The sequence below is a fragment of the Canis lupus genome, chromosome 32, assembly GCF_048164855.1.
Source record: "Canis lupus baileyi chromosome 32, mCanLup2.hap1, whole genome shotgun sequence".
In the NCBI taxonomy this organism is placed as follows: domain Eukaryota; kingdom Metazoa; phylum Chordata; class Mammalia; order Carnivora; family Canidae; genus Canis; species Canis lupus.
This window is the reverse complement of record NC_132869.1, coordinates 4,868,235-4,894,852: the sequence shown is the minus strand read 5'-3', so window position 1 is coordinate 4,894,852 and position 26,618 is coordinate 4,868,235. Positions and strand designations below refer to the sequence as shown.

At 41.5% G+C, this 26,618-nt stretch overlaps 1 protein-coding gene across 1 annotated transcript in view; it reads left to right on the top strand.

Moving 5' to 3' along the window:
* RYR3 (ryanodine receptor 3) overlaps positions 1-26,618 on the top strand; it is a 500,519-nt gene that overhangs the window by 177,941 nt on the left and 295,960 nt on the right. The window contains exon 3 of the mRNA XM_072808654.1: positions 12,247-12,354. Coding sequence (XP_072664755.1) covers positions 12,247-12,354 — 108 coding nt within the window. The remainder of the gene's footprint in view (positions 1-12,246; positions 12,355-26,618) is intronic.

Sequence of the window (26,618 nt, the reverse complement as noted above, 5' to 3'; positions counted from 1 at the left end):
CTTTTTCCATATTGGCGAGGGATATTTATGACTGTTATTTACCATCACAAAGGCTTTTTTATAACTGCAAATCTTATGAACATTTGTCCATATAGTCCTGCCAAAATATTTTTTCAATCTAGAACTTAGTTTACAGTGATAGGCTTATTTCTATCAAAGCGAAAACTCCATGTGTGGGCAAAAATAAAAACTGCATTTCCACATTGGAATTTGGATTCAATCTGGGAGTGGGAAGGAGGCATTGGGGAACGAAAAATTCAAACCATTTGGAAGCCAAGCTGTTGTCTTCTTCGTCACCATGAGCTCTGCGCCCACCTGAGATCCTGAGCCCTCCAGCGTGGCAGAGCTGGTGCTGCAGTGAAGGCAGGACCCTGAAGACATGAGTGATGCTGATGAGCAGTGTACCATGGAGAACAGCACTGCCTCTGAGCACCCAACATCTCTCTCCTGTCTGTCAGCCTGCAGTGCCAGCCCAGCATTTGTTCTGCTCTCGGTGGTGCCTCATAAGGCTTTCTTCAACCATCCCCTTCCTGTGCTGTGATGAAATAGCCACAAGACACACATTCTGTCCTGCTGCTGCTGACTGCCTCTGCCTTGGTGACAGAGAGCAGCCTCCCCAGGGTTTCTAGATTCTTTAATGCCCAGATCACCACTCAAAAGGGAGGAGCGAACAAGTGAACTAGAAGGGATACATGGGCAGTCCGATGCTGGTCCATGTTCTTCCACCAACACTAAGGCAAATCAAGCTTGAGACTAACATGCACGTTAGGTTGAGACTAGACTGCTATCAGCCCCCTTGCTTCGGCTTTTACCTCATCCCTTGGTATTTCTTTTTTTTTTTTTTAATTTTTAAAATTTTTTAAAAATTTATAGTCACAGAGAGAGAGGGAGAGAGAGAGAGAGAGAGAGAGGCAGAGACACAGGCAGAGGGAGAAGCGGGCTCCACGCACCGGGAGCCCGATGTGGGATTCGATCCCGGGTCTCCAGGATCGCGCCCTGGGCCAAAGGCAGGCGCCAAACCGCTGTGCCACCCAGGGATCCCATCCCTTGGTATTTCTGCCTCTTGCACCTTGTTCTACCTCCATCACCCTGTGCCCTGTGCCCCTCCTCTGGCTGACATCTGCGCCCCTGCCACCTCCATGGAACATGGGACATGCATCCTGCTTCCACCACCTTGCTCCCCTGCTGCCTGCCCTCTTTCCTGAGCGCTGCTGTCTTTCCAATCCACAAGCTCTTCAGAGTAATAGCTGCAGCTTTTTCTTGGTCACTCCCATTGGAAACTAGGGATTTTAGGATCTTGTTACTTACCCGCAGGGTTTACTGTGTTATCTCTGCCACTCGTGAAGCTAGGGTTTAATTCATGGCCATCATTTTTAAGGACCATATAAAAGAGTCATTATTTTGGTTATCTCAGCCCTGAAATACCAGGTATATTTTGCTGCTCCACTACTCGGTGCGTTTTTGTTTGTTTGTTTGTTTGTATTTACAGATGCATGGGTTGCAAGTTTTCACCTTTTGGCATCTTTCTTACGTAACATGCTGACCATGCTGGGCAGAGGGGAAACTTGGCTCTATCAAGAATCAAACCAGCCATCCAGCCTGGCACTCATGCTTCCTCCCAGCAGGCAGTTTTACAAGCCAGCTGCCCAGCGTTTTGTCCCTTTTTCCTTATTTTAAAGAACACCAGTTTCACAGTACTCATTTTTGCCAAGCTCTTAGTAATACTCTTCCTCACTGTGCCAGAAACACTGATGCTAGGCAGAAAATAGGTGTCCAGGATGCCTGGATGTTACTTTTTGGTTTGGGCCATTTCGGGCAAGATTCTAAAAACAATAGTCCTATGGATTTCAAACTATTGGGTTACTCACCTGAAAGAGAATTTTATATTTTGATGAATTGAACTCTTTACGGAAGGATCTAGAGTGAGAATTGGCTACTCACCAGGATCCTGCATTTACTTGTTTGGTCTGATTATTCTGCAATGTCTCTCAAATTAGGGTCAGACACCTCCTGCTTCAGAGTCACCTGGGATATTCTTTTAAAGGACCGACCTGGAGCCAGGGTCCCAGGAATCTGAAATGTCAGCAGGCTTACCCAGGGGATTCTTGGGCCCATCATATTTCTCCATTAATTCTTCCAGATGGAGCTTTTTTTGTGTTAGCTCTTGCGAGAAATCTGAGGATCATCAAAAAGATAATTGACATTATAGGTATTGCTCTCACTTGAATTAATAAGCTTTCTCCCTAGGAGAGGCTAGACTGTGATGGGTCTGCTGGTCAGTTAAACAGCCAATATCTGGGTATTTCACAGATGGGGAACAGTGATTTTGGGTGTTTTTAGTTCTTCCTCACTTTTAATATTTTATTTTATTTTTTTAAATTTCTTATTTATTTATGATAGTCACAGAGAGAGAGAGAGAGAGAGGCAGAGACACAGGCAGAGGGAGAAGCAGGCTCTATGCGCCAGGAGCCCGACATGGGATTCGATCCCGGGTCTCCAGGATCGTGCCCTGGGCCAAAGGCAGGCGCCAAACCACTGCGCCACCCAGGGATCCCTCTTCCTCACTTTTAATTGACATTTCTCAAGGAGGCTTTTGTCAAAGGCAAGGACTTTTGTCTTGCAATTTAGATTTCCTGCTTCTAGGTGGCAGTGGCACCTTCCTTGCATAGAAAGTTTCATTGACACTGTTGATGATGACTTGGTCAGTTGAGCATCCAGCTCTTGGTTTCAGCTCAGATCATGATCTCAGGATCTGGGATCAAGCCTCACATTGGGCTTTGTGCTCAGCGGGGGTCCCTGGCTCACTCGTTCTTTCTTTGCCCCTCCCCCCACTTGTGCAGTCTCTCTCTCTCTCTCTCTCTAAAATAAAATTAATTAATCAAAAAAAAAACAACCAAAAATGTTTTAGCAAGTGTTAAGTAAATATTTAGATTCCTAGAAGGTTCCTTTTTTTTTAAAATATCAATACCTTTTAATAACTTGATAAACTTCCTCCTTTTCCTTGAACGTGGTCAACTTATTCCATGCCTTTCCTTGCTCTTGTCTTATAGTAAACTGCAGACCAGCATAGCATCAGGTGCTGCCATTGCTTGCCCATGGCTGTGAATGCTTCTGCTTAGTAAGTCTCCTTGGGCTGCAGCAGTGACTTTCCACAGCTTTCAGTTCTTCCTGGGCAAATCCCTCATCCCTGCAGCAAAGATGCACCTAGGGATACCTGGGTGGCTCAGTCAGTTAAGCGTCCAAATCTTGATTTTGACTCAGGTCATGATCTCAGCGTCCTAAGATTGAGCTTCCCACTGGACATGGAACTGCTTGAAATTCTCCCTCTGCCCTCCACCCCTCCTCACACATATCTACAGACCGGTGGATGCTGAGAGTTGTCACATTCCTATAATTGATTCCTCAGGCATCTATCAGAAGGGACCTTCTTCACTTCTTTTCAGAGGTAACTACCTCTTCCTCCTCTTCATCCTAAAAAGAATGTTTTCCAGCCATATGTTTAGATTTTGTGAGGGGCACCAGGTTGGCTCAGTCAGAAGAGCATATGGCTCTTGATCTTGGGGTTGTAGGTCTGAGCCCCATGTTGGGTATAGAGATAACTTAAACAAAACTTTAAAATATGTGTGTACCTCACCACTTTCATATAATGGCTTTTGTTGGCAAAAATGTAAGCAAAAATTGGAACTCAACTATAATGAATAGTATCTGTATATATTTTCAGAAAGATTCTCCATCCTTTATCATAGCATAATATCAAAACATAAAAAATTAAGCAAGTTTTGGGGTGCCTGGTGGCTCAGTCAACTAAGCATCTGCCTTGGGCTCGGGTCATGATCCCAGAGTCCTGGGATCAAGTTATGCATCCCGCTCCCTCTTAGTGGGGGACTCTGCTTCGGCCTTTGCCACTCCCCTCCATTTGTGCTCTCTCTGACTCTCTGTCTCTCAGATAAAATCTTTGAAAACATCGTTGTTATACATTTTAAAATTTTGTTTCATGATAACTTCTCTTAAATACAGATAGGAAAAGTCTCTGTTCTCAAAATTTTTACAATCTGGGTATGTACATTCTTAAAATCTATACATGTATACCCTTGGTGGAAACCTGTCCCATCATGCCCAGAGTTGAATACTTTTTGGAAGAGAGCACTTATATGGTAAGTCAGTCTCAGATTTTAGGACTGCATATGATTTTGCCTGCCAGGAACATCTGGATTCTGATTATCTCACTAACTGAAGTTGTAGTCTTTGCATTCTCAGTGGCCGTTCCAAAATAGAGAACTTTCTCTGAGTCAAGAATCTAATATGAAGCCCTTAACTTTTTATTAAAGTGTAAGAGTTTAGAGGAGACAGCCTAGTGGTTAGAATTCTGCAAGCTTGGTATAGGGACAGGACCTTCTCTTCAGGAGTACTGACACATGAACAGTCAGAATATTAAGTTTGAAATTCAGGATCTAAGTGCCATTTCCAGTATGCGATCGTGGGAAAGCTTTTTCAGCCTTTGAGTCTGTTTTCTCATCTGTAAAATGGCTATCATATCTTTCCTAAGGGTTGGGGTTAAATGGGAGTATTTATAAATAATTCAGCACAATACCTGGTAAAATTATAGAGATAAGCAAATATATTTAAGATGTATTTAGGGGTTCTATTCTTGTTTCTCCACTTGCCTATGTAAGTTTTACCAAATTCCTTTGTATCTCAGTTGATTTGCCTTGGAAAGGGTTGTAGAATCATCTTCTATTTTTACAGAAATCTGGAAACTAGGCAACATCTTCAGATTTAAACATTCACTATATAATTTTATTCATTATAATCCATCAAAAACTTAGAGGTGACAAAGATAGGCTTAAAAAGTACTTAACTGTGTAAATACTTAAAACCTGGCTGGGACAAGAGGTGGGTATTAGTTTAGTTAATGACTTGTTCTGCCTTTGAAGTATAAACACAATGCAAATAATTATGTATTCTTAATAAGAGAAGAAATCCACAAATGAGCTAATGTTTACTGTAGATGGATGAGATCATATCTGTGGAGTGCTTAAATCACCTGAATTTCAAGCTACACATGCCATCTCTGGCCATCCTGATGCTCTCTCATGGAGGATTGGTCTTATCCAATTCTACTCAGATATGCCAACTGGAATATCTTATGGAGGAGAAATTAGGTTTCTGTGCCAGAAGACTTGGGAAGCCTTCTCATCTATGGTCTTTGAGTTAGGATTATATCAAGCCATCATAGGGTAATGGTTATCAATCTTTTTTTTTAGGTGGTGTGGTGAAATGGAACAAATGGTGCATTTAGAAGCCAGGCCACTGGGGACTGAGTCCATCTTTGCCTGTTAGCACATGGAGTGCTCCTGGAGAAATAGACTCTCATTGTGTACACAGTTTGAAATCTAGAGCCATGAGATTAAACACCAGCCATATTTATTCATGGACTGGACTATCTCAGGCAGCATAAATAGAGCATGAAGGGAGCAATTGAGATACTGTCCTCATTAATAAAATTCAGAAGGTTTGAGGCTTCTGAATAGAGATGTCCTATTGTCAAGGGGCTTGTCAAGGACCTCAACTTTGCCCCAAGTTTTGCTTCTGTCTTGTGGTTCTCCTGTTTGATTACCCTTATTACCATCCCACTGGCCATACTGAGGCACCTTGCTTTAATGTTTTGGCTCACTTGTAGACCAAAATTCTTTCCTGAAATTATGTAATGCAACCAAAAAAAAGGCCAGAGCTTCAAAAATATTTTTTGTTAGACACTAAGGGATAACACAAGAAAAATTAAAATGGAAGTTCAAATATATTCCAACATTCTAGCTTAAAGTTTTTGATTCTTGTGCAGTTAATGTGCTTACTCTTCCTGTCTCTATTTACACGGAAGCCCAGAAGAAAGAAACACCTGACCAAGTTCCTTATTTCTTACCTTCAGTTCTGTCATTGGTTGGATGCTTCTGGAACATCTGCCCAAGAACATCCCACTGGCTACGTTGGCTCTTAATAATGTAGATCAAAGAATGTGAGATTCACTTCTCCCAGCAACCTCAGCTCTGCCTACTTAGTTTTGGCCTCTGTTCTCACAGTCACTGCTGCTCCCCAGATGACTGACACTAGAAATGACCTCACCTTGCAGGTTAGGCTCTGCAGCCTACCCACTTCAGTAGGGCTGAGTCCATGTAAATCCATCAGCACATAAGTATGATACAGTGTCAATCACATGCATCCAGCTGCTCAGTCCTGGGACTGGAATGGGAAGTGTAGATAGAAAAATTAGTAAACGGGATTTGTTCTCTACTTTCTCCTTCCTTTGCTTACTCCCTTACTGATTGATGACACTTGCAAGCGCTTGACCTTTTTCTTTGGGGAGTTGGGTGAAAAAGCAAAGGAATGTCAGGACAGATGTTCTATTAAGCTCATAACTTAAAAATGATGCTTCAACTAACGGAATTTTAAACAGAAGGGAAGAAGACACGATAAAATGGAAAGAAGAATTCCCCCCATCTTGTTCATTCATTAAACAAAAATTTGAGTTGTTTTTATGTGCCAGGAACTTCTTATTCACATAAATCTTTTTGAAGCCAACCTCCAACCTGGGCTGGGCTTTTTCCTAATCACAACATTGCTGAGAGGGCTCTGTGTCCTACAGGGCATGTAACTCAGACCCCTCAACTTAGCATTGAATATTCTATTTTGCACTGTTTTATAAAGTCTCCTGTACAGGAGATGTCTCTTCAGGTAGGTTAAAAATTCCTTAAAGGACAGAAACCATACCTTATTTTTCTTTTGTCCCCACACAGCAGCTAGTGCAGTACTGACTGTGTATTGCTGTGCTCTCTAAATCCTGGCTGACTTCTTAATGGACTTGGGAAAGGCAAGTGAGGTTAATTGGGCTAATTATGGAGACTGGGTCTCCAGGAATACTCCTATTATGGAGAAGAATATGTGTCATCTTCTCAGATTCCCACTCTTTTCTCAGTTAAGCCTCCCTCTGCTGACATCTGTGGGGATACCCATACAGTCACAGAGACCTCCACTCTCCCATCATTATTCTGTTGGCCCAAATGGGAGGCTCTAGTAAACAATTTGCCAAGCATAACTACAATCTCTATGGTCCTTCTGATATTTGGTATGACTATTCTTGTTGAACCCCAGCCTTTTGTACTCTTTCCCATCCTGTAGAAACACCAGCCATCTTCTCCTCCATCTACATCCAACTAATTGCCAGGTCTTAGCTCTCCTACCTTCTCAAGATTTTTCAAATCCATTCTCTTATCTCCATCTTTAGCACCATTTCTTTAATTCATGCTATTGTCACCTCATAACCAGTACATGGCAACAACCTGCTGTTTGTTTCTCTGCTTTGGTCTAACTTCCTTCAGAGTGGGCCTGCCATGATCTTTCAAAGATGCAAATTTTATTAGATTAATTCCTGCATAACTTCCTTTAGTGACATTCTATTGCTCTGAAGATAAAGTCAAAACTCCTTGACAAGGGGACTCAAGACTCTCTCCGTCTGATGCCTACTTTTTCCTCAGCCTTGCTTCTCAACTCCCTTTGCTTGCTTCCCTTCTGCTTTCTTCACCATCTCCCTCATCTGTCTCCCCTCCCCATCTTTCTGCCCAGCCAGGTTCAGTTCTGTGTGCTTCCTCACTTTCTTATTCACCCTGGGCCTTTTGAAATATATTTTGGAGGGGATCCCTGGGTGGCTCAGCAGTTTAGTGCCTGCCTTTGGCCCAGGGCACGATCCTGGAGTCCTGGGATCGAGTCCCGCATCGGGCTCCCGGCATGGAGCCTGTTTCTCCCTCCTCCTGTGTCTCTGCCTCTTTCTCTCTCTCTCTCTGTCTATCATAAATAAATAAATAAATAAATAAATAAATAAATAAATAAATAAATAAATAAATATTAAAAAAAAGAAATATATTTTGGAAATTGTCTGTTTGCTTTCCTGACACTCTACTTAACCATCCAACCTTAAAGGGTGGGGGCAATTGCCTTATCCTTATGCACAGTAAGAATTTCAAAAATACTAGATCTATATAAATGAATATATAAGTGATTTATTGATGTTTTTATTCCACTGCTCTGTGATAATATCTGATATTTGTTTCTATGTATCAGACCCTATCTTAAGGTCTTTAAACATAAAAACTGTCTACTCTGAGAAATAGATGATATCGTATCTCTATTTTACAGATAAGGAAACTGAGATAGAGGACACTAAGTTACCTACTTATCCTCATTCAACTAATAACCCATTCAACTCATTCAACCTCATTGAACAGATATAGGACCTCAGGCAGTCCTATGCTAGAGTATTCACACTTAATATACCCTCTATTGCTTTTAATTCAAAGTTATTGATACACAGAGTCCTGGCTGTGTGAGAACCAGATAGATTAATGAAGTGGAAGGAGACCCATTGCAATGAAAGAAAAGGGGCCTTTTGAATCATAAGAGGTTTGAGGAAGGGCCCAGCCAGGCAGGTGAGTGCTCAGTACAATTTATTTGCATCCACAGTCACCATCACCACATACTCTCAGATATTCTAGAACACAGAGTCCACTCAGAAAGACTGGAGTACTTGCTGTTCTTTGTACTGGGGATACCAAAAGTAGAATGACACAGATTTTTCAAGATACCCACAATCTAGTGAGACAGACTGCACTGCATGAAGAATTAGATAACCAGAACAGAGTGTGGGAAACAGTGTAGTAGAAAGATGACAGCCCCCCCCCCCCCCGCCCCCTGCTTTAAATGACTCCCGTTTTCTTCCTCCAAAAGCTTGGCTAATACAAGCTAGCACAGTGCTGAGTGCATATTGCAAGGTACTAGGTGGAAAAAATGCTATGTGAATGTGATAACAAGAGTAGCAGATTCCCACCATCTTGCTTTTGGTAAACCTCAAAAAAACTTTCAGTGCAGTGAGGAAAATGTTACATAGACTTACGAAACATGTAGAGTCCACAGGCCTTCCTTTCTACTACTTTCACCTAGTTCCGGGCTTTCTCAGGGCCCTGGAATCTCAAGGTTTTCTGTAGGACATTTGGGAATGTAGTGCTTCTCTAGGCAGAGGACAGAGCTGGGGAGAGAGATGAAGAGCTATTTCAGAACAGATGTCAACAGAGTCCTTCTCTCTGTGCTGAGAATCTGTAAACACATGTGGCATGCCTGCCAGGCAGAGTGACTGAGGCACAGGCTCCAGAGCCCAGAGACAATGAGCTGACCTCCTGGGGGACTCTCACACTGCAAGCAAATTAGCTTTGATGGACAAGTGGCCTTTGCTCATTCTTGAAGAACATGGAGGTGGGTGGGAGCTCAGGCTGGTGTGAAGGATGGCAGCTGGTGTAGCAGGTCAGGTGGCTCTGTGTGCGCTCTGTACTCCATTTATGTCACAAGTTACTACTTGCGTTTTGTTTCTTTCCAGATACTCCTGTTGCCCTGTCTTCTCCCTTGCCACTGCCTACATGTCCTTCTGTGTGCTGTTCGACTGGTGGACCTCACCCCTAAGCACAGGCTCTAGGCAGGGACTGCACTCTAGAAGTGGAAAAATTCAGCTGTAAGGAGACTGTGTAGAACAGTACAGGTCTAGTGCTCTCCTTTGTGATGCTTTCTCCCTGCGCCCACTATCTCCCACTCAAATGTGCCCATTTGCACCAGTAATTAAGTCATGACCACCATGGGACTTTTAGTATCTGGAGGGAAAAGAATAATATAATTGGAGCATATCTAGTGTCTGTATTATGGGTAGGTCCTACATCAGGATGGATGATGGCAGTGCTGGCAGAGGAGTGTTCCTGTCTCCTGTCCAAGTAAACCAAACATGGGGAAAAAAGAAAAGTGATGTAGAATCACACAGTCTCATGCCAGGACAGGATCTCTAGCACTTAGGCCTGTGAATAATTACATCTAAAGGAGAATGGACTAAGCAGGGATCTTATAAAAGTGGGTGTGGATGTTGAAATCACTCAGTTGATTAGCAAAAAGTATCCTTTAGAGTACCAACTCTAATTGTAGACATTCCTGAATAGAAAATCTCCAAATCACTTGTTTTAGTAAAGTGGAAGAGGAAGAAACACTCAAACCCTGACTCTTGCTTCCTATTCTGTTGACATGAGATCCAGGTAGACTAAAAAGTGGTGGGAAAGAACCTCTGTAAAAGTTTCTGCAATGGCATCGTTTTTGGGGAAACAGAGTTAGAAGACATATGTTTATGGCATAAGGCCTTTAGGGAAATGTATTATCATATTGTATGCTACTTATAATGATGCCATGTGTACTCTAGAAACATTTTCTGGATGTGACACTCTGCCCTGCATTAACATCTGTTTGCTCACTCACATCCCATATAAATGAGGTAATTACCTACAGCAAGAACAGACTTTGAAAACAAAGCAAGAAATATATAAAAAACTGTTGTCTCTTGATTATAGTTTCTCCTGTAGTCATTTTCATAAAAAGAACTGGGCAATTGTGTGTCATACTAGAATTTTAGGAAGACTTTTTTTGGGGATTTCGGACCATGGTCACCCTGAGTAGAAATATACGTAGTAGAAGAGTCCTCAAAATTGAAGTGGCCTATAGGCTTACCCATTCTTGGCTTGAGGATCTGAAAACTTTAATAAAGGGAAATAGTAGGTCCAGCAAGTAGAACATCATTTTATTTGAGGGCATTGAGGTTAGGGGAGAATGAAGAATGTAAAAAACACTTCAAAATTAAAGGAACTGAAAGATTACCAATTTATTATCTTAGCAATGAAAATGTTGAAGTCAGTGATTATCTGTGCCTTAGCAGGCTTGCTTTAGCTTTTATTTTTTTAAAAATATTTTATTTATTGAGAGGCAGAGAGATAGAGAGCACAAGTGGGGAGAGAAGCAGAGGGAAAGAGAGAAGTAGATTCCCTGCTAGGCAGGGAGGCCGATGCGGGGCTCAATCCCAGGACCCTGGGATCATGACCTGAGGTGAAGGGAGATGCTTAACTGAATAAGCCACCCCATATCCCTTTCTTTAGCTTTTTAAATTGGAGCTCTATGGAAACAGCTTTACCTGTCTCAGAGTATTAGACATAGCTGTTGGTGACTTCTGGACCTCGTTCCTCATTCCTGTTATTCTCCTGGTATCTGTGTGCTCCAGTATCCTGTAGGAAACAGAGGCTTAGTATGCAAGGGAAACTATTCCCAAGGGAAATAGTGTGTCATGAAACTAGACTATAATGTCCTATGGAGCAATGATGTTGTGTGTCACTATCAAGCACTGTGTTTTATATAAATGTAATACTTAAATATTTGCAGGTTGAAAATATTCTAGTTGTGAAAATATCTTTATTATTTCCATCAGTGGCAGGAACAGTATAAGTTGAGTGGGACTTTGGAGACTGTCTGCCTGGATTTGAATCCAATTCTGACAAATAGAAGCCATGACCTTAGGCAGATGGCCTAACTTCTCTATGCCTTAGTTTTGCTGGCTGTAAACTGGAATGTTAATAATTCCTATCTTACAGGGTGGTCGTGAGGATTAAGGGAGTTAATATGGTCAAAGCACTTAGAACAGTGCTTGGCACAGAGAATGTACTCAGTGAGCAGTAGCTATTACTGGTCAGTATGGAGCAAAGGCTGTCTTTAACTGTTGTTGAGAAATGTGCCAGAACGACCATGAATATGATATCACCTGAGCACATAGTAGAGTGATTGTCCTAGGGGTCATCAATTCCTATAGTTTTGGATATTCCTTTGTTCAGACCTATCTTTGTGTAGCTCTAAATTCTCTCTGTCACCCCTTTTTATGCTGCAGTTTCCAGGTTTTTCTTAAGTAAATAGACTCCCTGTCATGGTCACTATTGTCCAGAGCTGCATTGTGGTCTGTCCGTTGCCCTCTTACAAATTATTGTGGATGAGGTCCCAGTGTCTTTCTTCCTTTGGTACTGCTTAGGCATTAGTGTGGATCAGTGTACCTTTCCCTTCTTCAACACGGCTGTGTGTGTGCACTTCTCCTCTACATACCACAAGCCACACTTAGGTTGCTCCTGACACCTTGGTCACTGTGTCCTTGCAAATTAGGGATTTTCTTCTTTGCATCCTTTAGAATCCAGCTTGAAACCCATCCTACCTTGAATAAGGAGAAATCTACCTTCTACATTCCTGCTCATTCATCCATCCACCTATCACTGATTCATAGGCTCTTTGCCCTTGAGGTTGTTCTTGTTTGGTCCCCAGCTGGTGTGAGCAGGTATCCTCATTCTGGTTTTATTTCCACAGTACGTTCCTCCAGATCTCTGTGTCTGCAATTTTGTGCTGGAACAGTCCCTCTCTGTGAGAGCCCTGCAGGAGATGCTTGCCAACACAGGTGAAAATGGTGGTGAAGGGGTAAGTACCTGATTCACATTCCTGGTGGGTATTGGGACGCAGCACAGCCTGGAAGTGCATGCTTCATTTCATTCCTCCAGTTCCAAACCAGGAAACCTTCAGATCCTTGAGCTGATCCACCTAGAGATACTAAATCTTTCTGTGTTTAACTCTTAATGTTGAGCAGCCTTAATTCTGAGTCCGTTGATTAATCAGCTTCCACCAGAAAATGGAAGAGATCACCATTGATGCTGCATGAGCAGGGCATAGGACATTGAATCTACTCCCCCTTCCCTAACCTGTAACTCACCAGGAAATGTGAGGAGGGTGTTGAGAGGGAGGATGCCAGTTAGGCAGTTATTTTTCTTGGAAAAAATTCATCGGAGATTTATGACTGCCCACAATGAAGTATAACTAGGTTATTAGCAGTTTGGTGAGGATTTCTGGTAGAATTCAGTCTTTGACTCCCAGGGCTCCATGATTTCACTCATGATGAGAAAATATAGAGTGGTCTTGAGTTTCTATTGTTAGTAGAATGGTCCTAAGTATTAAACTGAGGGGTTATGCTCCATACCTCTCATGTCAGAATGGCTTTAATCATAGACTTTGGACTTATTTTGACTCTTTCTTTCCCAAATGACCTACATCTATTTATATCCATGTATTATCAGCTATTTTAATTCTGTGACCTGAATATCTCAAATCCAAATCTCTGTCTCTATCTCCCCTAGATATTGCTCTAGATGGCTAGACTCTGTCTTCTATATTATAGCAGGAGCTTAACTGCTTTGATTTCTCCTATACTTATCCACCCTCACCACCATTTTTTTATTCTATTCTATTATTATGTTTTTTCCAAAATACAGATCTAATCATTATACTTACCTGTTTTAAAACCCTTTGTCTTCCCATTACCTTGAGAAAAATTCCAAATTCCTAAGCTAGACATAAAACCCTTCAGGATTTATGAGCCCAGTCACTCACCACTTTCCCCCAGGCACTCCGTGTCCCAGTCATTCCGAATTCTTTTGACCTCCTCAAATATGACAGTGCTCTCTTGCCTCTGATCATGTGTGTCAGCTCTTCCCTTCATTTAGAACAGCTTCCCTGTTCCCTCTCTTCCCCTGTGTAATGGGAACTTCCCTCTACTGCTCATTCAAGGAGCCAGTTTCAGTAGTGGATCCACTGAGAAGTCTTTGTTGAGCCCACAAGTCTGGGATAGGTGCCCCTGCAGAGCAACAGTCAGTAAATAGTTCTCCTCTTTCTGTACTGTAATTGCAAGTCTGATTTCCTGCATCTAATACTGGGGAGTAAACTGCATGTAGGTAGAACAATTTGTAGTACGTAGCACAATTTATTCTCACTTGACTCCAATGAACTCATAAATAATAAAGAAATGTTTCAGGGATCCCTGGATGGCTCAGCAGTTTAGCACCTGCCTTGGGCCCGGGGCATGATCCTGGAGTCCTGGGATCAAGTCCCGCATCGGGCTCCCTGTGTGTAGCCTACTTCTCCCTCTGCTTTTCTTTCTCTGTGTCTCTCATGAATAAATAAATAAAATAAAAAAAAAAAAAGAAAAAAGAAAGAAATGTTTCATTTATGGTAGAAGAAATGATGACCAAGGACTCAAGGGAACCAGTACATGTAGGTCATCTTCCAGCTCGTAGTGTGATCTTACACAAGAATTATCTCTTGGGCCCATTGTATTCTCACCTATATAATTAGAATGTTTCATTAGTTTTCTAGGATCCTTAACACCAGTGTTTATAATTCTTTGCTCTTTTGGTTTAAAATAATATGCTTTTGTCAGCCACCTCAGAATAGCTTTGTTTTGTACTGGAGAGCGTTAACACAGTTGAGTCTTTGTTTTTTGCATGTTCACTGAAGTCTGTGTCACTTCCCTCTTGCATTGACCTTAGTACCAACGCTTTCCTCTATAGGCATATATCTTTCAGCTCAGTGGAACAAATCTATTTTTAATTCCTGATTCTTTTTCCAAAATCAGCAACTCCTCATGTATAGACCTCTTTGGTGAGGGGGAGCTGATTGATTTGGAATATTAGCACTTTAAGTTTCAAACAAGATCAGCTAGACTCTGCCAACTTATGGCCCAATGACAGAAATTGGGAAGATAGAGAGAAGCAATGTTAACTGGAGAATTATCCCTTAGGCAGTCTCTTATCCTGTTTTGTTCGAAAAGTGTATTTAAAAGGGCTTCTTTTTCATTAAGCTTGTGTGTTTCAAGAAGTTCTGTACATGACAAAGTAAATTCAGAAATTCTGGTTATAATTCTCGCTTTTCTTAATTGCCATGCACTTAAATGATAGTCTTAACTTGGTTTGTCTTAAAGAATAAATAGCAATTCATTTTCCAAAAATAATGTAGATATCAACTTGATAAGAATGAATACTTAATTTTGGAACATACAAATAAGACCTACCTTAAATACCAGCCCTGTTGTAGAATTTTACTCAATATAATTATGTATTTCAGGGGCCATCTTTAATTTGCCCTATTTAAAAACCAGTATGTTAAATCTTTCTGGGTGATTCATTCTTTTTAAAAACTTGAGTCCACAATAAAGGATCCATGACATTTTTATTAAATATTCATTGGATAACAATAATCACCAGGTTGGGTCAGACTCTGAAATTTCCCATATATGTTGTGTTGACTTTTTGTGCTATTTTACCAGACAAAGAGAATATAATAGTTCTCATCTTGACACATTTGCTATCATCATCATCATTATCATCACTGACCAGCCATCTTAGAGTTAGAAGGAAGGGACTTGGAAGGAGAGCTGGAATACTGATAGGAAAGGGAACTCTTTTGAAATTATTAAGACGTTATTTGTTGCTAGTTGTATGAACTAGTCACCTGGCTAACAGCATTCCAAGAGGCTATGTAACCCTCTTGGAATGCTCTCACAATTCCATCCGGGCTCTGGATCTTTATTATGAGAAATAATATTTTAATATAACCTCTTAAGTCTGATTGTTTTACTTTCTTGAAGTGATTTCTGTGCACATTTACCATTAGTACTTAATTTAATTTTAGACGATATTCAGCAGGGAAGAAAAAAGGGGGGTGGGAGGAAGTGAGTTAACATGACAGACTATAATGATTCTCTGGGAAGCCTGGGGATGTTTGAGTGGGATGATGTTTCCTTTCTTTGCCAGTCCATTCTGTTTGGAAATAGGCATTTACTGCTTTTAAATAGATATTACTTTCACTAATGATTATGACTGCCACCAAATGGGATGCTTTGAAGAGTGTAATTTTTCCTTCTAGCCATAAATTGTTCCTCGTGTGGTGTGTCTGTTCACTGCTGTGCAGCAACTGAACATGTTTAAAAATGACTTTGGTTGTTTGTTTATTCATTTGATCATGTGCAGAAGTATTTTTGCAAGGATTTACAATTCTACAGCACTTCCCCTTGCCAAAAAAGAAAACAAAGGTGTCCAGCTTTGTTTAACAACAAGAGTTTCTTATTGAATCATCCTCAGCTATAGCGAGTAGCCTTTCAGCTTTATGTTGAAAAGGAGAAAAAATGAGGCAGAGAACATGCGGTGCCCCCCACAGTCCACCCTAGCTGAATTCATCTTTGGGTCAACTTGACTCTGATTAAATCCTGTCTGATTTTATTCTGGAGAAAATCACCAAGAGAGAGATATTTGACATTGTGGCCAATTAAATGGCTGGAGTTGGAAGTAAAACCCCTGCATACAAATATTAAAATATTTTCACATTTTTGTTTGATCAGGCCTACAGTATGTGAAATACCCAGCCACTTTCAGCAGGACATGGCACTAAACGAGATGTCACCATTGACCTCTGAGCCCTCAGTCCCACCGTCCCTTACAAATGACTTTGATAGAGGGCAAGCAGCATTGGTAGTGAAAAGAGCTGTCTTTAGAGCCAGATGTGTTTTCCCTCCAGGCTATGTGTATCAAGTGACCTTTGGGGCAAATTATTTTTCCTTTCTGTACCCTACTTTCCAGATCTTAAAAATGCAACCTACCTCATAGTATTGGGTGAAAATTCAATGATTGCAATCTTTACAAGTGCAGAAAATATATACTGGTTCCTCTTCATCTCTGCCCTACTCCCTCCTTTCACATTCAGATACCTCACAGGAAGAAGGCCACACTACATGACCGGGTGCACAGAACTCCACAGAACAAGTGGGTTTTGACGTGAATGGACATCATGTTTCTAAAAGTGAAAGGCCTTGATTAACACAATTACCAGCTGCACTCCTCCTGATAAGGGCTCTGGTTTTCTCTAAAACTTGACTTAATCATTGTTAGACTTCTACCACTTAAAAAAAAAAAAACCCACACACAAACATAAAATGCATTAATGTTATTGCCATATTAATGTTATACTTTAGATAAGACAAAACACATAACATCATGAATGCATAAAATCATGCTTTGCTTTAGGTGCTGTATTTAGTCTAGAATGCTCATACACAATTAGCCTTTTAACCTTGACTGGGAAGTGTGACCTGGAAAGATAATATTTCTAGAAGGACTTTTCTCACAGGTATCCTCACTGGGATGTAGTTCTTTAATTTCCCATAATGCTTATGTGATAGTCCTAGTAACCCTAAAAGGAGCATCAGGTTGCTTTCATTTGCCCTGTCTCTAGAGTGGGACTACTACATGCAACACAGCTGCTAGAGAAATGTACAAATGTGGTATACATGGTTGACATGTCTGAGTGATGAGCCTGTGCCTTCTGAGAATCTAGGGGTTGTCTCCTGGCACTGTGTGACCTTATAATGGGCAGTGACACTTAATCTTACATTACACTGTCTTTGTGTAAAGGTCGTTAAAGTACATTTATGAGATACTTAGCTTGTGGTCAAGTTTAGGACGTTCATCCATTTTATAAAGTCACAGAAAGATAATATCATTTAAAAAGAATCTGTGAAAGATAAACATCTACCCTGAGATTGTTAGGTAATGAACGAATCAAAACAGGTGCTGATGAGGAGAGTTAGAAGCCCCTCAACTAAAGTTTGAACTTTAACTGTGCCCAGACTTAGAGATCTTGTATGAATTCATCTAGAATGAAGAACACCAAGAGGATTCTTACCTCTTGGTAAGGAATCCTTGACCCTGGGTTCCCACCATTTCTATATTGTAGAAGGGATATCCCATCATCCAGATTTAGCCTCTCAATCTGAGGTTTTTGCCTTTCTTTAATAGTTGCCAGAAAAGAACCAGAATGAGAATTGATTTTGGTATCTGTATGGAAAGGGAACAAGACTGATGGAGGAACTATGTACACAGTTCTAAATAAACGTCATCCCGATTGACATTTTTTTAAAGACTACGTTTTTTTTAAAGATTTTATTTATTCATGAGAGGTAGAGACACAGGCAGAGGGAGAAGCAGGCTCCCTGCAGGGACCCCAATGCAGGACTCAATCTCAGATCCCGGGATCACACTCGGAGCCAAAGGCAGACGCCCAACTGCTGAGCCACTCAGGCGTTCCAAAACTACATTTAAGAGAAATTATTTAATAAATAAAATCTAACACTAAGCATTAATTACACCTTTAGAAGGGTGCATAAGATTTCCTTTGGAGAAAACTACAAAGTCCCTTCTGCAGGTATTATGATCTGAGTCCTAGGACCTGCCTGTATGTGCCCTAAAGCCAGAGCAGGCAGGATACATCAAAATGGCCCCATTAGGCATTCAAATCTGAACTTTCTTTGCACTAATCTGTAAAAGCCACTGTCTCAGGCTCCCTGAGCCCCTCTTCAATGCCCACACCTGGGAGTCCACTGCCGCCACAGTTCCAGTGCCTGTGAGGTGGCTCATCTTGGGGAAGTTCCTCCCCCTGCCTACTGCCTAACTAGAGTAGGATGCCTTGGCACTAATTTCTACTTAACTTGCCCCTGCTTTTTCTTTTGAAGTGGAGAAAAATAACTTTCTGATTTGGGTTCTTCCCTTTCTATTATAACTTACAGCTGGTTGTCCATCCCTGCTACAAAAATAATATTTTTGTATTTAAAAAATAATTAAACCTATTTGATGAAATAGTTCTTACATGTGAAAAAGAGCTTGGGGAAGGTTATATGTCAAAAACTACTCTTTAAAAATTTGTCCTGTGTATGGAACTGGAGGGTATTATGCTGAGTGAAATAAGTCAATCAGAGAAGGACAAACATTATATGTTCTCATTCATTTGGGGAATATAAATAATAGTGAAAGGGAATATAAGGGAAGGGAGAAGAAATGTGTGGGAAATATCAGAAAGGGAGACAGAACGTAAAGACTGCTAACTCTGGGAAACGAACTAGGGGTGGCAGAAGGGGAGGAGGGTGAGGGTGAATGGGTGACGGGCACTGAGGGGGGCACTTGACAGGATGAGCACTGGGTGTTATTCTGTATGTTGGCAAATTGAACACCAATAAAAAATAAATTTATTATTAAAAAAAATAAAAAATAAAATAAAAATCTGTCCTGTGTTAGAGTTCACTCAGGGTGGAGGTAGCCTGTTGGAGGGATGAACCTGAGAGACAGGTGAACCACCTGTACAGTACTGGCGTTGCCAACTGGAAATTCGATTGTGCCAAATCTCCGAATTCCTCTGGGCTTTCGTCTCACCCTCTCTAAATACTGACAGCATTTAGATGCAAAAGAGCTTTCTCTCCTCTCTGAAGGTCCCCGTGCACCAAGTGAAAAAGGAAAAGGATTGCTTCCTTACTTCCTCTGGTGTGTCCCGTTGACTGTAGCCTATCACTGATTAGCTGTGGAAACAGTAGCCTGTTTGTGTTACCACTGTTCCCGAGACCCTGGCTCCCATAATTTTAGGTAGAGTCGAATCGATGTGTTATTCTCTTTCTACCTTGGTGTGGACCCAGAATTTTCCAAACTCTTAGATGGCAACCGTAAAGTATGAAGCGATGACTTTATAATTTTTTTGAGACCTGAATCCTCTACAAATTTTCCTGTGGAAGAATATGGGAGGTATTCTGTACCTTTGACAGAACTTCTTTCTTCGAAGAGCCAGACATCGTTTTTAGAAATTATTATTTAATTTTTAAATTAATTATAGTTAAAATTTAATAAATTTAAATTTAATAAAATTAATTTTTTTTTAAAATTTAATTTTCAGAAATTAATAATTTCTGAAAGGCCTCCAAACTAAGGTTTTAATATATTTTTTTCACAGACCAAATTATCATTAAACATATATCCTCTTTCTTCCTCCCTTCTTTTCCCCTTTTTACAGTTCTCTCACATTATGCCATAATTTTAGGATTTTATGCTAATACAATGGATTTTTATGTTTCTCTGATAAGCTGATACTTATGAAAATGTATCCAAAATAATTCATAATTCATTTTTGAGCTGGCCATTTGATAACCTATCCAATTAAAATATGCAATCTGGAAGACCTTAGCTTATGGTAAGAAAGTACCTCTTTGGCTTAAAAAAATCAAAATGATTGTTTGTAATATTTCTAAGAAAAAGGAAATTCCAAATTTGCCTGACATGGGTACTGACCATTTTCTTTGGGTGGATTTTCTTATATAAATGTAATTATGAAAAAGTCCTGTGCACTTAGACTATAGCATGCTGCTTGCTGTTTCTTGATGACATCAGCACTATACTGGGGGAAAACAAGTAAAAGCAAACTTCTACATCTAATACCACTGCTAACATCCAGCTGAAATCACCACACACTCACCAGGTGGGAAATCAACCCCCCACCCGTTTATTCTCCTGGGTTGTGTTTTGGTTTGGTTTTGTTTTTTTCCCCCTATAGCAAGCATCCAAAGATTCCTCAAATTACTTGAAAGCTTTTGGCAAGACCTGCATCCACTAAAATATCCATTTACTGTCTTGTTTTTGATTTTGCTAGCTCAGTGACCTATCGGAATGGGTATGTTATTCACTTTTTTAATATACATGTACTGTGCATGGACAACTGACTTTAGCTTATTTGTAATGAACTGGGCTTCTCATGTGTGAGTGTTGAGGGCAACTTCCATCCTTTGTGCCTCCCCAATTAAAAACACAGCCCTGCACCACACACTTCAAATCTCATGGAATTAGACGTGGCTGCACATTTCAAATTTCATTGCCAGGCGGCTTGTTAAACTGCTGCTCTGCAATTAGAGAATGGCTTGCCTGTGGAGTAATTTTTCCCCCCTTTAAGATATTGAAAGTGGTCTTTTGAGTCTTTTTTTTATTCTGCATGTTGTCTGGATGGCCTGTGGCCGTAGGTTTGAACTTGGTCAAATGACACAAGTGTGCAGCCTTGCCTTCATGCCAGCTCGCTGCTCAGTGCCTCCACCCTCTCCTAGTGCCATCATGCGATTCCAGCTCTCCTGTAGGGCTGGAATTCATCATACAAATGAAGAAAGCTAGTTAGCCTTCCTTCCTCATCCAACATCCCCAAAACAAACCAGCAGAAAAATGAAATGTTCCTTTCAACGATTGAGAATAACCCCCATTAAGGTTAACTAGCTTTTTACATTTCTGCATACCCCACTAGAAGCATTTTCCAGTGAAAGAACCCATAGGATGAATTTTTAAAGCTCCTGATGATCCAGTCCTCCTCCCCCTTCCTGAATACAGAGCTTCAGCTTTAGTGGAATTGCCTTTTCTTTGGAGGAACTTTTTTCATTCTGAGTTGAGGGGGGAGGGGTTCGTTTATAGTGGATATGGCTTTGTGATTCTGGTGTTTTACAAATGTGATAACATTTAGCCTTGCTAATGTTACACAAACCCTGGAGTTCTTTCCTTTCTCTTGCTCTCTCTTGACCTTTAGCACTCTGTTAGTCTAGTCTTGTCCTAATGACCTCCATCATTTTAGAAAGCTTGAGCTTCTTCCCTATGGCTGGGCTAAAAGCCGTTCCTTGTGCTGTGTTTTGTTTTTTACATTTTAATTGCAAAAAAAAACCCCAATCATTTTTGCTAAAGTTTCTTAGAGAAATGAGAGGGATTGGGGCATCTAAGCTTTCTCTTGCCCATGCTGTGTTCAGTAAATAGTTGCATTTTTAGGGGTGAGGGTGTATTGATGAGAGTTTTGCTGAATTTCTAAAAAGTAACTGTTTAGTTGGGGGGCACAGGGGCAGAGATGGGTTGTAAAAATGGATTTTGGCAGAATATTTGGGAATGTGTTGTAATTCTAAATTATAAGATATTTGAATTTAGTGGACTCTTTTGTGTTAAAAACTCTTGCTTACCTTTGAAAATGAAGCACATTTGGAATTCAAGAAATCCTGGGAGAATAGAAACCTTTCAGTTTATTTATTAGGATTTTCCTTTGATCACATAATTTACTACTTAACAGCTACCAGTGTTTAAATTATATATTTGTAGGGAGAACTGAATGACCTAGAAAAAAACTCCAACTTCTTTCCATCTCATGAAAGTACCTGTGTGGATATTCTGGTGAACAACAATTAACTTAGTACCAAGAAATCCTGATCTCAACTGGCATTTCAATCCTCCGTGGAGTAAAAACCCTGTGGCTAGCACCCCAACCCCATGATCACTACTGTTTGGTTTTAGAACGGAAGAACCTGGACTTTTGACCAAGTGGGAAAGAAAGTAAGAAAGAATAAGAACAAGAAGATTAAGGGGAGGGGCCCTTGGGGTAAGAGACCTCATGCTCTGCAAAGGGGACTGGAATAGCATAACGATTCTGTTTTTAACTGTACTCCCTGTGCCGGTCCTTAGGCTGGTGCTGAGTGGGAGAGAGGGAGGGGCGGGCGTGTTGCTCTGGTGGGAGGGGGTATAGCACCTGCTGGAGGCCATGCTGGGAGTTCCGACCTGTGTGCGCCACTCTGGCCCACGTTGTGTCCATCTGTCAGCAAAATGTGGCCTCTGACCTACATTAGCGGCTCTTAGACATCTTCAGACACTATCCTGGGACCCGCGTCTGCAGTAGGAATCAGGATTTGAGAGTAACCAGGAAATTAATTACAATGTAGGAATTGTTTCAATTAAACTAACTTCATGAATGGAAAGATTTACCTTTTAATTTTTTTTCCTTAAAAGATTTATTTGAGAGAGCAAGTGCACCTGTGTGTACGTGAGCAGGGGCAGGGGCAGAGGCGGGGGGAGGGGGGGGCGGGGAGAATCCCAAGCAGACTCCCTGCTGAGCGCAGTCCTTGCGGGGCTCAGTCTCTCCACCGGTTGAGACTTGAGACTTGAGACCTGAACCGAAACCAAGAGTCAGACGCTCAGCCAACTGAACCCCCAGGTGCCTCTACCTTTTTAAAAATTTTCTATGTTTATATCTTTTTGATAGTTTTTATAGTGTAATGGTTATCCAGTTGGTTTATTTATTGGCTTATTTATTTATGGAAATTATAGTGATAGTGTAGGTGACAGCTTTCTTCTTTATATTTAAAAAAAAAAAATGCCCTTACTGGGCAAAACATAAAATTAGCAACCATGTTGATTATCACTTGGCTCCTGGTGTCGCAACTGCAGCAGCTTTGGACTTTGCAGCCCGTAAAGCCAATTCTTACAGAACTCCCTGTTCTAAGAGTTCACCCAGCACTGGACATATGTTTTTACTTAAAAGCTGTTGCTTTACAGACGTTTGATTGTGATGAACCCCAGAGAGTTGGCACCCTCGTTGGTTGCCATTCCTCACCTCATCCTTGGTGGGTTACTCCAGGTCTTACCTGTGTCACTAGGGGGAGGCATTCAGTGTTTCTGGGCACCAACCATGCATCCTTTGTCATCATCGAGAGAAAAGAGGAGGGGGCAGGTTAGTAGAAAGGTCCTGGTCCCGCGTCCTTAATGGCAGGCACTCAAGGCTGGGCTCTCTGCCCCCATTCCTCTGTTGCTCGTCTGCCTTTGTGAGGTGGAAGGTGGGAGGCAGGGGAGGGAGGTGGTGTCCTACACAGTGAACTAAAAGCTGTTCCCATGTCACTGTGGCCTGTGCCAGACATGTTTTTGCTGAAGAACAGCCTTCGGGGATGGGCTTGGGGAGGTGCCAACTCTTCCGTGTTCCCCCCAAGTCCTGCTCTCCGGGTAGGACCAGTGGGACCCGTGAGGGAAATTCATGGCAAAGATTATTCCTGAAAATACCTGTGCTCATGTCTTTGGTGAGATATGAGAAACGTAAGTTGAATGTAATACTTAAAAAAAAAACAAACCTGGAAAATAACTATTTTATCTACACATTAAGTTGACGGTTCTTACGGATTTCCAGAACTATTGCTGGAGTATGGAAGTCTTCAAATGTCTCCTCAGTGGGTGCAGGTAAGGGAACCACAATTGCTGAGGCACCTTGAGTCAGCCAAGCAGAGATTTGTGGCACTGACTCTCCCCAACCTGATGTGGCACTCCCTGTTTGCAGCTCAAGTACAGCTACAGAGGAGACAGGAACAGGCGTTTTGCCCCTGTTAGTCTACAGAACTGGCTCCCCATGAGAGGACCCTGGCTACTTTACATCCTGCCCTCATGGGGTTTTCCCATGCCAGTTGTTTGCAAAGCCATATCCAATTTTAGGATTTATGCACATTTTGGAAATAACGACCTGACGTGGTATAATATCTCAAACTCCTATTCTTTTCCTTCAGCCTTGAAGTGGATCCAATAGCATGTTTCTAGAGATTTCCAATAATGGGGACAAGGGAGGGTGAATTTAACAAGGTGCATTTCAGTATCTCTTGCTCTGCTCAGGGTTGTCAATTTTGTGGTGGTGTTGATGGCCTGTTCTACTCCCACACCCCACCCAGGCCTTCCCACCGCCCACCCCCCAGGGTGGTACAGAGGGCCTGGGGGCAAGTCTAAATAGCAGAAACCACAATTCTCTGACCTCAAGCAATTGAACTGGGTTACCAGGAGGATGAACAACTGCAGTTTCCCTGCCTCATATTCCTTCCTGGCAGCCACTTGGACGTGTGAAGCAATAGTGATATAAAAATCCATGATTTATTAGCTGTGCTGTCATTCAGTGAGAGAGACGGTAGGACGGCAGTATTCCCAAGGCCTCTCAGAATGTAGCCTCAGATTGACCTATTTATATGGAACTCAACTCTACTTCCTAGTCTTTTTTTTTCCTTATTTATTCATGAGAGACACACAGAGAGGCAGAGAACACAAGCAGAGGGGGAAGCAGGCTCCCTGCGGGGAGCCCAGTGCAGGACTCAATTCCAGGACCCCAGGATCACACACTGAGCCAAAGGCAGATGCTCAACCCCTCAGCCCCCAGGCGTCCCTCTGCTTTCTAGTCTTATAAACTCAGTCTTTACCTAGAGCACAGATCTCCCCCAAACTCCTTGTTGTATCTTTCCCCAGGTGGAGCTACCTAGGACATGGTTGCTTCACCTCTAACATTCTTTGCTTCATTTGCTGTTTTTTATTAGATTGAGCTGTTCCCACAGCAACCAGGAGCAGTTAAGTTCCTCTGTTGAATTCTGGTCCTGACAGGTCCAGTTCCAACTGATCTTGTTTCACCTCATTTTTGTGCTTACAGGAATGCAAAAAAACTCCTCAGATCTGCCAGTCCTTTTCCCCCATTTGTCCCTAAGCACTCGTTAACTTGTATATTTTTAATGGTATTTATTTATTAACTTCATTTTAATTTTGTTAATGGACCTTGGTATCTTTCTTTCTTGTGGATAACAGACATCATGTGACATTTACCCACTTTTGCATTTGTCTTTCCCACCGTATCCCTCGTATAAGAGGAATCTCTTTGTATCTTTCCTTTTTTATTTATTTTCCCCTATAGTAACCTACTAAAATATTCCAACAGAAGAAAAACAGTTTAATTTCTTGCATGAAACCATGTTAAGAAGCTCCAACCTCTTCTGAAGAGTGATGTCACAACTGCTTATCATGAGAAGTGTGCCAAAACAATCAGGACACTTCCATGTTTGACATTTACCTATGTTTTATCCAGTAATAGCTACTTTGATTTATCTTCAGGTTCTAGCACAGAACACGGGTATGTCTAGCCCCAAATGATGCTGTTTTTAAGAAACATGCCTGTGTTTAGCCCTCTAAACCAAAAGACTTTCGTATCTGTAAGATCTACTCTAAATGCACTCACTTGATCTGGGAAGGGAGTCTTGGGCTGAATCCACCTTTTCCTCTCACATCCCAGTGGGTTCCAGTGCAGGGGCAGGCTGAGACAACACCCTACTTGCAATGTCCCCCAACCTCCTCGAAGCTAGGGCCACCTGGCTTCAGAAAATCTAGCCCATGAGACCTTGCCCACCTTTCTGTCCCAGATGGAACCCCTACAGTGTTTTCAGACTGGATTTTTTTTTTAAAGGTAATCCCCATGGTAGTTCATCAGTAAGGGATCGGTAAGGGATTTCTGTTAACAAATCAGTGGCAAGAGCCAAACACATAGCCAGAGTCCTCCCGCCTCCTAAACAGCCTCTATTCTGTGTCCTTGTTTTATAATCTAGTGATTGAGGAATGACCTCAATATAGGATGATCATCATTTGAACTGAGATGACTTGAAAATGATTGGAAACCTAACCTTTTGGTGACCTTTCCCACCCTGTGTCACCCCATTCCTTGCTTTAGCATTATCTTAGTAAACTCATGTCTCTGTCCACATACCCTGCGTATTCCAAAACACAGTCACCATTTTCTCTCTGATGCCCAGATGCCTTCTCTGGAGCAAAGGGAGTGGTGATAGCCTTCTGAAAATCACTGCTGATGTCTTTGAGAGCATCCTTGCCTCAGTGTGGCAACAAGGCTGCTCAGACCCATCTTAAGTCTTCTGTCACAAATGTGAACTTGGACGACTCTGGTTCCATTTCATGGAGAATAAGTCAGAGACCAAACTCTCACATTAGGGATGCATAGTCCATGCATATTGTGGAGGAGATATCAGCAAGATACCAAAGGCGGGATTACTTCAAACACTTTAGTGATACTTTATTTTTATGAAGAACATAAAGATAACAATGACTTACCTAATTCCAGTTTCAGTTTTTCAGTTTTTCCTGCCTTATATGAGTCCTTATTAAACTTTTTTTTTCTCTTTGAGGTAACAGATTTCCCATGGTCTGTAGCTATATTGTACCATGCCATGCTTTTTCCATTTATTCAAAAAGCACTTTTGAAATACCTACTGTATGTCATTTCCATTTTCTGGTTACAGGCACCATTTTCTAGCATGTTAAGGAAGCTCTTCCTTGATTCTTCAAGTTGCATAAGCAGTTACAGATGAATATTGATTAGCAGGTAGTAGTAGGGTACCAGGAAAGTTTATAGCTGCCTTGGCTAAAGGCAGTCCATTTGTCCCTCTGACCTTCCCTCTTGCTTGG